At 36.5% G+C, this 15,143-nt stretch overlaps 1 protein-coding gene and 1 long non-coding RNA gene across 3 annotated transcripts in view; one reads left to right on the top strand and one right to left on the bottom strand.

Moving 5' to 3' along the window:
• BNC2 (basonuclin zinc finger protein 2) overlaps positions 1–15,143 on the bottom strand; it is a 451,398-nt gene that overhangs the window by 295,845 nt on the left and 140,410 nt on the right. For both annotated transcript variants that reach the window (XM_064381327.1, XM_064381328.1), the window contains exon 3: positions 14,009–14,209. In XM_064381327.1, coding sequence (XP_064237397.1) covers positions 14,009–14,209 — 201 coding nt within the window. The remainder of the gene's footprint in view (positions 1–14,008; positions 14,210–15,143) is intronic.
• On the top strand, positions 13,032–13,948 carry LOC135276748 (uncharacterized). Its single transcript, XR_010344269.1, has 3 exons — positions 13,032–13,173; positions 13,250–13,325; positions 13,540–13,948. It is a non-coding gene; the product is annotated as an uncharacterized LOC135276748 (long non-coding RNA).

Raw genomic sequence — 15,143 nt, 5'->3', positions numbered from 1 at the left:
TGAATCATAAGAAGAAGCTGCATTAAGTTTCTGACCTAGTTAGTGCAGCTAGAATTAAAATGCTTATTCAATTTTGGCTGGGCGTGGTGCCTCATGCTTCTAATCCCAGCACTTTGGGAGGCTGATGTGGACAGATCGCTTGAGCTCAGGAGTTTGACCCCAGCCCGGGCAATATGGCAAAACCCAAACTCTACAAAAAAAACTACAAGAATCAGCTAGGCGTGGTGGTATGCATCTGTATTCCAGGTACTCCAGAGACTGAGGTAAGAGGATTGCTTGCACCTGGGAGGCAGAGACGGAAGCCTGCCATTAGCCCAGATCTCACCACTGTGCTCTAGCCTGGGCTACCAAAAAAATACTAATTCCAGTTTACTTTAGAAAGACATAATGTCTGCCACCCACTTAGTCTATGTTACACATTACACCATTCTCAAAAAGTTTAAACATAGCAGAGGAGAGAAATGAATGCTTTGAAATAGCCTAGCATATATAACAATAAAACCATCTAGCAAACACAAATCACTAATGTTACTTTATAAAAATTAACAGCATCTAAAATGGTATATTCTTTTATCTTCCATTCTTCACTACCTCTTTTATTTCAGTGCTTCCCTGCCCCCTTGTATTAAAGATACTTTAATTCCCAGTTGAAAGGTTTCCGAAAGTGTTAAGTCACAGCTGTGTTGACGCTGAACTTCTTGAACATGGCATACCAGCATCATTCTGACACATTTATAGATGTTTCCTTACAACCTGCACCAGCACTTGATTTGAAATATCTGACTTAACTCTAACACAAACTGTTAATCTCTGGTCTTTTTTCTCGTTCAGTTCTTCTCTGCAGTTTTGGAAGCAAACCAACAACTTGTTATGTTTACAACAGAGATGGCTCCCTTCTGATTGGTTTCTGACACTGTTCCGTGATGTTGTTCATCAAGACCCTAGAAAGAATCTAGATACACCTAGGCCCCATTTGCAGATCATTTTAACAAGATGTTCTTGTTTCCTTTTCCCACAAAAATCAATAACAGGATGACCTTCAATTTGAAATTCAAACCAATTAATTACCTGTTCTGTTGAAAATGTTGATATCTGATTTGCCTGGAGAATTTCAATTATGAACAGATTATTTATTTTAAACAGCCCCTTCAAAAAATATAGACAGGTATTTTAAACCTCATCTTATACCATATAAATAATGTTTTCTTGAAGCAGGTATAAAATATTGGCCTTGCACAAATTAGTAGGGGGAAGTTTTCTCCCTTGTGGTCCATCTCCTCCTTGTGACACCATTATCAATTGCTTGGTAAATTATAGCAATCCCACAAAGATTCAGGGCCAAGAATCCACCACTTTAAGGTGAGATGAAAAGCTTTTTATAGTCAAATTCAGCTTTTCATCTACATCAATTACTTACACAAATCATGGGATTATTTTCAGAATTCAGAAATCTTTTATTATTTTTAAATTCTTACACTTCTACCTTTACTTAAATTATTTTTTTGTTTTGCCCACACAGTTGATTTTTCTTTAAATGTGGGTCATACGGAGAAAAGCAATACATCAAAATTATCAGCACCAGAAATACATTTACTAAACTTTTTTTCCTAATTACAGGGGAAAAATGAAGAATTTGGTTCATCCCAGTGGGGAATTCCCAAGATGAATGATCACATGCAATGAAACTATTATCTTCATCTATTAAAATATTATCTAAAACAGAGGTTTCTATCTGGCAGCCAGAGGGTTGAATACAGCCTGCAGATGAGTTTTGCTTGGACCACACAGTTTTAAAATATTTGAATAGGTTGCCAAGATTTCAAAATCAGGAGATTTCACATAAAAATCTGGATTTCTGGCTTATCATTAAAAAGAGGCAGGAGCGCATCTGGCAAACTGGGTCTACATTCCCACCTGGCAACGATTGGCTGGAACCGAGGAGCAGCTACCTCACTGTGGTTGAGACATGAGCTTTCTGGTCCACCACAGTCCCCACTACACTCACTCTACTTGTTTAATTTTTGTTACCTCCACATGGCCCTTTTAGGCAACTCCTACTCCTTAAAATGTCATATTACTCTACATAGAGCTTGCAGAGTTTGTGAGAAAAAAAAGGAGAGGATGTTCTCAGAACAAAGATTTAAAAATACATATTTTACAAGTTTACAGAATATAAGACAATGGGTAGCAAGTTTCATTACAATGAAACATTCATGCAAACCAAAGGAAACTATTTTCATAATCAAACGTTTTTTAAAATAGTAAATCTAGAACTGATGACCCGGCCTTACAGAGTGTTTCAACAATCTTTACACTGGTTTTCAATCAGCCATCTATTTCTCTAAAGCCCAAAATAGATGCTCATGTCAAAGTATTACTCAAATTTTGTTCCTTCACATGTTAACACTTCCACACTTCCTTTCTGGAGCTATCATGTACTTAAGTGAAAAAGTACCCTAATGTGAAAATAGGATATGTCTTCAAGGTAAATTTTAAAAGTCAACATTTAAGATGCATGAATATTATCATAGCAAATATTCATCTTTACTGACTCCACATGTATCCCACCATTTGACATTTATACTTACATTAAATAGACATTATTATAGGTTCAAATGACCCAAAAAGTCATGGCATAGTTCTTTACAAATGATTATTACCTAAAAGCAGATGTCTATGACAAAGTCACCATGCACTTCTTTATATCTACTTTTTTTTTAATGAAAGCAATTGCAAGGAGAAAATCTCTTACATTTCATTATTCCTAATCAATCACAACAACCTAGCATTTCTACCTATTAACAGATTTTTAAAACAAATTAAAAATACCCTATTTAGCAGAGGGAAGAAAAGGCCTTTTCATTTCAACCAACTATATTAAAAACAGGCTATCTCTGATGTATTACTACAGTAAAGAAATGCTTAGGTATTATGCAAATTGTAGTAAGTAGGCTATGACCAGTCACATGCCAACTAATTTAGATCAACTATATATATAGTGTTTTTACATTATGTTTCATCATTGGACCACATGCTTGAAAGATTATTTTTTAAGGTGTTTCCTTCCTAAAGGATTTTTCTTACATTTTTATCTAAATAATGTAATCCTTGAACATATGCCAAATTTACTTCACAATTGAACTTCCATCCCCAAATTCTCTTGATTCTTAGCAACTTGCACAACTTTAAGTAAACAGTTCACAAAATCATAATAATCATACTGTAGCATTAATTAACTCCTAGGTGAATAGAAAAAGAGAAAATACCATAAATATGAACTCTATAAAGGTAGTCTTAGGCCTGCATGGCAGTATATTTCTTACGGGAAAATTTTTTCTTAATTTCCATTATGATTTGAGCAATTAGAAATAGACACCTGGAACTCAGTTATTAATTTATCTCTCCCCATTCTTTTCACACTTTTCCTCAAACCATTTCTTAGGATGCCTCTTAAAGACATGATCTTAAAGGACGGCCTGCCTGTAAGGGGCACTGAACCAGTGTTCACATTACTTTCTTTAAAATGCCTTGCTGTAATCCAAAACTAAACTTATTTTCTTTCTTTTTGAAGTGTGTAGCTTTAAGGGAAAAAATGAAAATTTCTCAAATACTTACTGAGTAAAATGACAAAAAAAACCCACAAAAATTAAAACAAGCATTCTAAGAAAAGTATATATTCATTGCATTCATGTTGATTTGCCTTTTATACCACATCTCAGAAAGAGAATTTTATGAAATATACAATTCCCTCCCATGATGACCAAAGCTTTAAGCTAGTCTCCTTAGGTTCACATCATGGCAGCTGACTGCATATACGTAAAGCAATTCTAGAAGAATCACAATTTTTAAATATTTGTACATTATTAAGATGAAAAATAAAGTGTGAGATAATGAATGTTTTAATATGTGTTCTATGGAGAGAAAAGTATTACTGTCACTTAACTCCTCCTATTAATCACTGCTTTCTACAAAAGAATATCTCAAAGTAGGCATCCATTGAAGCTCATTTCGGCATTCTGCAGTTGTAAAAAAATAAAAAATAAAAGATCAAAAGTACAGGACTGCTGCCACATATAGGAACAGTGATTATCAGAAACTCAGAAGGCAAGAAGCAGTTGGTTTATTAAGAAATTATTTAAAATAACTATTTACAGAAGTCAAAACAACCAACTTCTCACTTTTACTAAAAGGATGTTTTCAATATAATGAACATCCAAGCTTTTCTGGTCATGAGAAAACCTGGAATATATTATACATGCATGAATGTGACTCAGGATGCAGGATATGGGATGTGCTTCCTATCAACAGATTAACACTTCATTTTCATTACTCTAATCTCACCACAGGCTGTGAACACTCTCTTTTTCTTATTTGAACAACAATGGTGCATGAAAAACCAAGCTGACAAGCAGGCAGGGTTCATTAAATGCACAAGGCCCTTATTCCCATAACACATCTCACCTGTATGAGGCCAGTGTTCTGGCTTCCCGGCTGGCTACTGAAACAAACTCTCCCAGATGTTGGACTTTGAACTCTTCTTATCCCTTCCTACTTACATCATAATAAATGTCAAAAACAAAGTAAAAAATGAAAAAACTCTTCTCCACAATGAACAGTATTTAGTAATAATAGGACTGGTAACGTATTTTAAGCTCTATTCAGTCCCATTATTACTTTCCAAAGTTGCCCAAGAGAACAAAGAAAAGTGGCTAGAAAGGGAAATTATGAGACATTTGAAATCTGAGTCAGAGAGACTCATCCTGGTGTCTCTATCCTAGCTTATTTCTAATTTAAGAAAGCTGTAGTCTCCCACTTGTTGAAAATGGCAAGTCACAAAATAAGAAACAAACATGCTATTTTCCAATGAATGACAGAGTTTCGCCAAAAAGCTACAGTCAAGGAATAACAAAAGGCTATATTGCATAGTATAAGGAATCATTACAACAAGATTCTTAGGATGGGGAATGCCTCTTTGGGGAAAGCTATCCATCCACTCATTGCCTCTGAGGCAGCCATTAGCAAATGCTCAACATATATAGAAATAAATCACCTAATTGTCACCAGCCAACCGATGGTGCTCCATCGGTATACACTTTCTGGAGGTCTATGCATCACATATAAATGCATTACCATGTGGTAATATGGGATTTTAGTACTTTCCAGAGCAAGACAATAAGTCCTTCCACAAAGTTTACAGCAGGACTTTGGTTTGGGTTCTTTCTGGTAATCTAATATTTACACCTAAAAAAGAAAGAATAAAAGAAAAGCAATATTAAACAGCAGCTAACCTCGCTGACTCCAAGTTAGGTTCCAGCACGAGGTCAACAAAGAGAATGTTCGTAGGCATTGTCATTCAGGGACAATCCATGCTCAGTGTATAATTATTCCCCATATCTTGCAGGTGACAGCCCAGCCATGTCCACTAACCTCCAGCACTGGCAGAGGGCACAGTAGTGGGCAGCTTTACCTATGTCTGATCAGATGTCCCAAAAAACCACCCTAATGATTTAAGTCAATGAAATCCTTCTTGATTTAAATGTTACTAGAAAGGGGAAAAAACATTATTAAAACCCTCTAATGGAGATTATTATTTTAATATTAGTTTTGTTACTATGTTAAGCCAGCTGAAAGCAATTATTTGTTGTCATATAAAACATTCACTACCCTGATATCTTTCTTTTCAGGCACCCAGTTCAGGCGCTCTGATCATAAAATGTGAGTTCTGAAGAACTGTCTAGAGAACCAATAGCCTAAAAGACACCTTAATAAAGTTGAAAAATTCATGACAGTCTCAAAAAAGCACAGCAGGTACAATACTGAAAGCTATGTCTTTCCCATACAGAGTATGTTTTAGTCTTGTCAATTTTAACAATCTATATGCCTTGCGAGACAATGAGTTAAAATTTATTAAATACAAAACAGGAGTGAATCCTCCTCATGTGTTATGTATCCTGCATGCTTTAAATTTTAATTTCTTAATACCATCCACTAATATTGGCCCTGCCATCATTTCAATTCCTTTTTTAAATGTTTCTATTAACTCTTATTAGCTGCAGTTTGTCTGAAAGAGTCATCCCTTCAACCTACTGCACTGCCCTTGGTATCTTTTCCTTCTTCTAGGGAAATACGCTCCTGTAGAAGTCTAACTGCACAAAATAATAAATCCAAGAATTACGTTTTTAAAAGAAGAAAAAAGGAAAGCAAAATCTCTTTTCAGCTAAGTACTTCCTTATTCAGGCTGAGGATCAAATTGAGCTGCCTTTCAGCACCTCTGAATGATAAGCCAGGGCCCCTGGTTACAGGTTTTTATCATGCCCTTACTTAAAGAACCCTTCTATAGCAGTACTCGGGACAGTCCTGTCAGCACTCACAGAGGACCACACCTGAGGGTGGCACCTCTCTCTCATTCCTCTGCCAGAATGATGTATTGGCAAAAGGGTATTTATTCAATCACTGCTACGTTCCAGGTGCATTTCAATTCTTATCTATGAGGGCAAAAAAGACCAGTAAAGTAAGGAGGAATTCAGAATAAGAGAGATAAGAAAAGAGAATAAAGTGAGAAAGAAATTACCTCTATAAGAAAGGAAATAGGAAGAAAGAACAGAATAACCTTGTATTTAGGTCATTAAGTAAATTTCTGCCTACCAAATAGGAATGAGATTTATAAATCAACACCACTCAATGACACATAAACCCTAAAGACAGTAGCAAAATAACATTACAGTTCAAAAGTATTGAGTAAATAAGATGTCAGATATGCTCAAGACAATCAGTTGTTTCAATGAGTAACTTCCTACCATTCAAGATTATTTTCATTTTCTTTACAGAGAGAAATGAAAAACTGATGGGCTTAATTAAAGAAAAACAAAAGGATATTATTTTGTTGTTAAAGGATCAATTCTTTTTTTTTTAATTGGAATGATGATTAATAAGCTGAGAATTTGGTTCCTAAACTAGCCAGTTTGAGTAATGTGTTGATTTTCCACAAGCATTTCCATTAAAGAAAGCTCTGTGAATGAAGAAAAGATACAGCGATTCCTCTCTTCTCCTGATCTCTGCACTTTGTGGCATGAAATGCTACATACAGCATTTGAACAGAATGACACTGCACACTGTCTTCACCAAAATGAACTCCAGTTATAAATTTTTCACCTGAGGGTTTGAATGTACACTGTGAAATCTGTGAGGCTTCCTACAGGGAATGTACAAATTAAAAAATAATCAATACTTTTATTTTTCCTATTCGTTAAAGTTTCTTTAAACCTGGGGAGGAAGATGGCAATACAGATCAGGCTCAATGAGGTGGAAATGTGGGGACCCTGGATGTCATGGCCCCAGGCATCATTTCTGGGACATCATCTGCACATTTTAAAACTTCTTAGACCTTGAGCTGCTTAGCATATTTTTTTGATCTTATTTTTCCTACATCTTTACCAGTTTTTCTTACAGGAAAACATTCCCTCTGTTACCTAGTGTTTTGCTTCTATGTGAAGATATATAAAAGCTGTTGTTCCAGAATTATGTCTCTTTTCTTTTATTTCTCTAAAGCTTAAAAATAGATGTCAGAGTTTCTTGAAAGGGTCTTTGACTCCCTTTCTCCCTGTCTCCCGGGTCCTTCAGTAGATGAAGATCACCTAGCAAAATGTAGAAGCCAGTTGCTTTTCTGGAAATAAAAAATGGCATCAGCTTTGGCAGACAGTGGTGAGATCAATCATTTCCTAGGACCCCCAAACAATCTTCTGAGCAAGGCCTGGAGAAGGGTGGTCATTGAGCAGCACCATAAACATAAACATACCACAAAAGCAAACCACCAAAGGTACAAGAGGATTTTCACATGGTGAATTATTTCTACACTGTTAACAAACCAGGCTCCAAGCCTCACGTGAAAGGAAATCTTGGAACCATTATATTCCATGTTCTTTGGACAATAACAAGCAGGGAGTCTCACAGAAAATTTCTCTCACTGAAAAAGTCACCCCACCCAATTCACTCTGTTTTGTCTACAACCGCAAAGTTCTCTGACAGTCTGTGGGGAAAAAGGAGTTAATTCCTAGATCGATTCAAACACTATGGTTCAAATTATGGACACAAGGTAAAAGTAAATTCCAATTTCTTTTCCTGTTCCCTTTTGATATATGTGCTAATCTAGAGTGCCAAGTTCAGAAAATACCTCTTGGGCTATACAGAATCATTAGCTATTCACGTTTATAAGGAAAATCCTCTCAAAAGCTTGCTTTGCAGATAGATAATGGTGCAACTTTCTTTAAGTGAGCGTGTGTAATGCATATAAGGTAGAGAGAGGGAGGCACTAGAATTTGTGTTTTTCATTCAAGTGGATGACGCCAGCTCACTATCTGTAACGGACTGTTCCTTTGGAATCAGCTCTCTGTGTCACAACGACCTGGCAAACTTGAATGCTTTCACTATCACTGGAGTCCTTGCAATCCTGCCTTGGTGGTGACCCATTCACTTCTGCCCTAACTTCTCAGAGATGCCTTATTCAGCATCTAATTAGTTAGGGAGGATTTGCCGCAGCTCTTAACCCTGACACAGGAGTGGGAGGATGTGCTGCTGTGGTAGCCCAAATCTGTCCTGTCACTGCATTAATCAGATTTCCATAAAGCTATGTATGAATAATTAGATTTATCAGTGAATGTGAATATGCACTCATAAATATAATTATTAAAAATACCTACAATTATAGATAAGATATCTACACCTTAGAGGGATTTATTTTTCAACTGCGGTTACTTGGCTCACCTTAGCAAAAGGCTTTACAAATTACACAAACATAATGGACCTGTTTGCAGATGACAGAAAGGTGAGAAAATTAAATAATTTCAAAATGATTACCTACTATGTTCAAATTCATTTAAATGAATCATGTTGAAAATAAACTCGAAATTTGTGCACAGTTTTTAACATGTACAAAATACACACCTGAGCACGTTTGTCCATGCTTTATTTGCATTAATGTTTACATCCACATGGAATACCATATATGTGAACTATTACTTTCCCACGGCATTACAAATGAGACAGTACCTCTTATGTGAAGTCTGCATGTTATCCATATATCTTCCAAGTTTAGGACAAAACCAAGCACCTGTCTCTATGCTACAATTTGTATCTTAACAAATACAAATACCCAAATATTCCTATTTTAGTGTTTCATTATCAGAAAATATACTGAGAATTATATTTGAATATATGTCTATTGTTAAAAATAAAACATATTACTACTCAAATTAAGAGGGGCCTAAATTGGAAGTAGTATCCTAGTAATTCAACAGGCTAAAACTGCATGCCTCTTAATATAATATAAATATTTATTTTAGCATTAAGACCACAAGTTTAGTCAATTTAATCCTTTTTCGGTAAGACAAGATCACCCAAACATACTAACTGTAAGGAAGGGAGTAAAAAGGGAGAAAAGTGCAGAAAGAACACTAGGGATGGATGACGCCTCGCAATGAAAGTCATTTTCAAAGACCATTAACTATCAACTGCTTTACACAGGGCTTTGATTAAATAAGAATATGCATCCTATGTAAAAAGGGATGTCTATTTGAGTGGGATAGAGTTTAGAATAAAAATGTGCTGTATAACTATAAAGAAGACTCAAACCAGATTGTACAATTAGGCGTCTGACTCATAATATTATATATATGCCTTTTAAATCATTAGTAAATAAATACTTAAAAAAGTGGAGGGGGAGGAACAAAACCATTTTAATTTAAAAATATAGATTCCAGAAACTGAAATTGGTGGCCTATATAAACAGGAAGAAAAGATTTCTTAAAGAAAATTCATACTGAGCACTCTTTTAAATGGATTCTAGCAATGTTACTACACATTTCTTATATTTTATTTATCATTTCTCTGAAAGGTGCTAGATTTTTATATTAGTAACAAAGTTTGCTTTTACTCTGTCGTATCTCTGGTGAGCAGATGCTCTGATTTTAATGTAAATTGTTGATTTAATTTTTAGTTTTCTTGGTTTGCCCCTCACCTATCTAGAAAATGATTTCTCTGGTGATAACTAACGCATCATGCTAATGAGAGACTCTAATGCACAACAGAAAAATGTCACTATTAATAATATTTGCATGAAGTTAAATAAAGCAACTATAAGGGAATGTCAGACAGTTGTTCTTGAATAAGACACAGTTTCACAATGAAATTATACCATTTATTTTGTTACATCATCGGGTGAATCCTAAATTACTACATAATGATGCACAGTCATTTATAATTCTAACTTAGTATTTCATTCAAGTATGAAAAGAGACCTTATTAAGGGATCTGCATTTTATTTGAAACAGGTTAAATATACCTCACCAATAATAAAAGGTAAATGCCTCTAGTAACACATGAAATGTGGCTATAGCTATTTACCTGTATGGTTTCCTTTCTGAAAAGATTTTTAAATAGACTGGATTATTACATCCCTTGAGATAGATACAAGAATTTTACTTACTATTCTCTCAAATGCACAAAATATTTATAAAAATAGAAGAATTACCTCTTAAAGTGTGATTAAAAAAAAAAAAAAAAAACTTCGAAAAGCAAGCCTTATTTTTTGCTTTTAACAATACCTCATGAAACTAAAACAGGCAAAATAAGGTTCATTCTCCACCTGTCACTGACAAACTGACCCGAAGAAGAACTCCCTTTACACAAGTGTCATACCCTTTAAGGTTCTCAAATATTCATCTATAAAGATAGAAATAATTTGAGAAAATCAAACTTCAGTATAGAAGAAAAACTGTATGGGCAGAGGAAAATGTAGTCAATAGTCTTAACTTGAACTTTAGGGGTACATACTTAATCCCACTAAATCTAAATTGGCTTCAGATTATGATGTTTGTTACTACTAGATAGAAAGATTTACATGTAAGCAGATCCAGCTTTGCTCATGTGAAACAAAAGACAAAAGATTTTTGTCTCCCTTCTTCCTACTTTACTTATAGAACACACAAAACTAGATTATTAAATTTCAGTATTCATGAGACATTTCCCACAAGTTTTTCTATAGTTAAATACTGGTGGTATATTACCTACAACTCAGTTTTGAAACCTTTTATAGCAGCCCTACTGGTCAGAGTTTTCTAATGTCTAAAAAAAAAATTTAGAAAATGCTAGTTTTTATACTATTTAAGAAAACTTAAAAAAAAAAAAACCCAATAAATTGTATTCATTTCATAAGCTAAATAAATTTTACTTAGAAATTAAAATCATAATCTAGAGAAACCTCTTTATGCCTTAGAAATGAGATATACAGAATTCTACATATTTGATTAAACTGGACAAACTTTTACCTGTAACAAAAGCTGGCTTAACTGTATATATTGAAAGTAATACCTGAAACAGCTGGCTTCAAGAGATATCAGAGATATAATTTCAATAAGTCTCTTTCTCTCTCTCTCTCTCACACACTCACACACACACACACACGTGCTGAATCAGCATTGCTGATGAAGTATAGGTAAGAAAAACAAACATATTAACTATGAACAGCACACATACTTTTACTCACATACTTTGAACTTAAGTTCATGTAATATTTATACAAACTAAAATGTCATCTTGACGAGAAAAATAATGTAAGCTCATACCGTCTTTTACATGATTTCCAAAACTGCACAAGAGGTAAACATTTAGTGACCATGACAGAAAATGCCAGGGTTGGGTGGGTAGGTAGGAGTGATTGCTAACTACATCAAAACCAAAAAATAAAGAAAACACATTTAAAACTGTGATTTCTCTCCCTTTGTTGAACTATAATTTATAAATAGCATAATTAAGATTATACAGTTTTATTAGCACCCATTAAGCATAAATTACTTCCCTGTATTTCTATTCTCTCCATGTAGTCACTGATGCTCACCTTTACACATGCATGCACACACAGGTACACACAAAATATCCACACGGTCAGACAGCTGGATCAAAGACATCATAAATTTTCCTAATTCTGATCTATCGTTTATATTATTTACTTTTATTTGTTTTTTACGTAAAATGTTTTCCATGACAAAACCTCTTTAGATTCAAATCTACTTGGAAATGGGCTAGTGCCAAATAAGCAATCTAACACCATCTATGTGGTTCAATAGCCATTTATCAATTGATTATTATCTCTATCTGGTTTTATTAACTCTTTTCTAGCTAGAGGGAGACCTAAGCCAATCTTCCCTTCTAACACACACACACACACACACACACACACACACACACGATCTCCACTAACTCAAGGAAAGCCCTGAAGGTGACATCTAATTTTAAAAATGAGGCACAAGTTATTTGGTACTAAGATTAGCGAAAACACTCTGCATTCCAACTATGAGAGAGCCACCCAGGCAGGGATGCGTCGCGGTAAACACTTCTCATAGCACTCTGCAGTGACAAGGAGCATCTCTGTGTGGAAATCAACTTTTCATTTTAAAGAATGGGAAATTGCACATGAAGAGTTACTTATTGAGTTTATGTTGATTGCATTTAAATCCCAGCTTACTATATCAGCAGTAATCAGGGTCCCTCTACAGGATATGTCAAATACACCTTATTCAAATGCATTTATCCTATTTAGAATTGTGTGCTAAAACTGTTCTCTAGCTAAATGCTACAAAACCCTGGTTGTAGGTATTATCCCTTGCAAATGTATTTCTAAACTTGTAGTAGTTTATAGTCTGGCAAACTGTTTCCTTTTATTTTATTATCAACAACTTTAAAAATCTAACTTAAAGTATTTAATTTTCATAAACTCTTACAAACAAAAGGGTTTGTTTTTTTTTTTAAAAAAAAAAAGAAAGAAAGAAAGAAAGCAGCTGCAGTATTTTCTTCCTCATGAGTGGCACAATATCAATTTCTTAACACCCGCCATCAACTTAAAATTCAAGTATATTTGTCAATAGTACTTTCGTGCTGTGTGGATGATAATACCCAACTAACTTGCTTTGTGTGGGTTTGGTGCAGGCTTTTGAAAAGCAAGACGTGTACAGGAGGGAGGCACCAGGGAACTTCCCTCCCTCACTTGAGCACAATCCAAGATGAAAGTTTCTGGGTTGTGTCCCCTTCCTTTCCTCTCACCCTCGCTCCCCCGCGGAGCCAAGGAGACAGCAATTGTGCAAGAGGAGCCCGGCGCGCAGGGAGCGTATCACGGAGCGCATGGTACGAGCCGCCGGCTCCGGTGATTAATTATCAGTAACCGATGGCCTCGCGCTCACCACGTCGGCTTTCCCAGCAGAGCCAGCAAGCTGAGCGCCTCCAGCGCAGCCGGGACGGAGGAGCGGCTCTGGGGAAGATGCCGAGGCTGCGCCCGAGTGAGTGCGCGGGCGGGCGGGCGGGCGGGCGAGCGAGCGGGCCGGAGCCGGCGAAGGGAACGTAGGGGCGGGCGCAGAGGGCCGGCTGGCGAGGAGGAGCGGAGCAGAGCTGAGGAGCGAGGACCGAGCGGCACAGCCCGCCACGCACGCCGACTCCTCCAGCGACCCTCGGCGCTGGCAGCTGGAGCCTGCACAGCCTCCTCTCTCTTCTCAGGTCTGAACGAAGCTGCTTTCAGCCACATGAAGTCAGTAGGGCTGTTCTGAGGGGCCCCTAGATTTTATGACTGTTTTTTAGGTTGCAGAACCTACTCCGAGAGAGCAGACACTTTGACGAAGTGATTCATATTGACAGATACGTTTGTTGGGTGGTGGCTTTTTTTATTCTTAACAGAAAACAAAGAAATAAATTGTCTTCCCCTGACCCAGGCTGCACTGTGAAACTTTTCAAAAATGTCTCTGCTTTCTTTTACTTCAGTATCCTTTTTCCTTTTTCTTTTAAGACGCCCTTAGGGAAACCATGAAGTAACCCTGCACATTCCAGTAACATAGTTATGACAAAACAGAGCCTAACTAGTAAGTGACCACATTTTTAAAAATATTTAGAAAGAAAAACACCAGAAACAAAAGTGCCCATAACAATTCAAGGTTTCTTAAAAAAGAAAGAAAGAAAGAAAGTAACTTACCTGTTGGGACATTCTGAATAAGAGGTTAGTATCAGCGTTTTGCCATGTCCCCATGAACCCTGGTTCAGCCGTAGTCGTTCTGGTTCCGAACTGCATGGAGTTGTCAGTACAGGAGTCTCTTAAAGTCAAGTCTCTTGCCCTCTTTGGCTCTCTGTCTTTCTGTGTCTCTCTTTCTCTCACATCCACTTCTGCCTCTTCTGACTGAAAAGTGAAGGTGGATTTTTTGAGCCTCTTGGCAGCCAGTAGCAGGAGTGTAGTGTAGTTAAGAAGCTGGCTGAACTGTGCATTTCATTTGGGAAGGGGGAGATTTGGGGGAGGGAGGGGGTCAGAGCTTCTTTCGCACCTTCTACACAGATATCCCTATCATTTATGCATAGATTGTGACTCCCCAAGCTTGCCTTTGCTCAGTTTAACAGCTGCCTGTCAGGTGTGCGGGCAGCACTGGAGACCCAACCATCAGCTTCAAACTCTCAGCCACTGCATGTCATTGGATAACAGAGCTAAGAGTCAACTGCACTGTTCCACTGTCAGGCACCAAATGACACCCTGCACTAACCCCTCTCCAGATATACAGATAGATACACACTTATGCACACTCCAGGCAGCACCACAATCACGGTGCACAGGGCGAGGAGAAGCTAGGGCCCTTCCTCGGGAATTTTTCTCAACAATGCTTTCTGATATAACACGTAATATCTGACACCAGTCTTTGCTTTAACATTTGTAAAACTGTGACACTTAAATATATTTTTTAATTACACTGAAGAAAATAAAATATTCAGCTGTAAAAGAATGTAAAGTTGGCTCAGTTATGGTCTAAATGTTAGCTCCTGAAAGTCATATCGTATGTGCTGGGCTATTTATAACCACATAGAAACTCCTAAACAACATACATAGAGCCGTGACCTTATACTCTGAAGAGTAAATAAATAAGCCTAGCAGTTTTTGTAACACAGAAGATGCACAATAAACATTCGCCAAATATAAATATATACTATTTAATATCTAGTACCTCAGGCTATTAATTACTAAACTGAATGTTAAGTAATGAGAAACTGAATGGCAAAGGAAAAAAGTATACCTTTTCTTAAAGCTCAAAAGTAAAAAAAAAAAATCCTTGGTTAAAGTTCCTGGA

This window comes from Aotus nancymaae, unplaced genomic scaffold, assembly GCF_030222135.1.
Source record: "Aotus nancymaae isolate 86718 unplaced genomic scaffold, 86718_ANA_hifiasm-v0.15.2.pri h1tg000003l, whole genome shotgun sequence".
NCBI classification, from domain to species: Eukaryota; Metazoa; Chordata; class Mammalia; order Primates; family Aotidae; genus Aotus; species Aotus nancymaae.
The sequence above is the reverse complement of the archived record's forward strand: the minus strand, read 5'-3'. Positions and strand labels throughout refer to the sequence as shown.